The 524-nt window shown below is 57.3% G+C and overlaps 1 protein-coding gene across 1 annotated transcript in view; it reads left to right on the forward strand.

Annotated features, from left to right (window-relative positions):
* LOC108785679 (A-kinase anchor protein 9-like) overlaps positions 1–524 on the forward strand; it is a 58,101-nt gene that overhangs the window by 56,373 nt on the left and 1,204 nt on the right. The window contains exon 9 of the mRNA XM_018554800.1: positions 153–353. Coding sequence (XP_018410302.1) covers positions 153–353 — 201 coding nt within the window. The remainder of the gene's footprint in view (positions 1–152; positions 354–524) is intronic.

Raw genomic sequence — 524 nt, forward strand, 5'->3', positions numbered from 1 at the left:
ATTGCCTGTAGATTCCACAAATTGGCCTGGGCCCAGCACATCACTGGTTCCACTTCTAACATAATCGAGCGGCTGCGGGTACCGCCCTGCCTTTGAATATATGTCACTGCCACTCTGTTGTCTAGTCGCAGCTGGACTGACCTGCCCGTCAGGTGAGAGGCAAATGCCCGCAGAGCCTGGAATGCTGCGCGCATCTCCAAGACATTGGACGTATAAACGTCCGCCTGGAATTTCCACCTGCCCTGGGCCACCAGCTGGTTGAAGTGGGCTCCCCACCCCGAATGGCTGGCGTCCGATGTCACCAGGACCGGCTGAGGGGGGGAAATCCGGTGGAATCCACGGAGATGTTCCCGGTGAGTCCACCACCATAGGGATGATTTCATCCGGTGAGACACCCGTATCCTCTGGGTCAGACTGACTTTGTCCCACTGGGACAGAAACCCCAACTGGAATCCCCTTAGGTGCCAATGGGCCCACCTCACCATGGGGATGGTGGAAGATAGAGTGCCGATCAAACTGAGGCA

Source organism: Nanorana parkeri, unplaced genomic scaffold, assembly GCF_000935625.1.
Source record: "Nanorana parkeri isolate BGI_ZX_2015 unplaced genomic scaffold, ASM93562v1 scaffold174, whole genome shotgun sequence".
Taxonomy (NCBI): Eukaryota; Metazoa; Chordata; class Amphibia; order Anura; family Dicroglossidae; genus Nanorana; species Nanorana parkeri.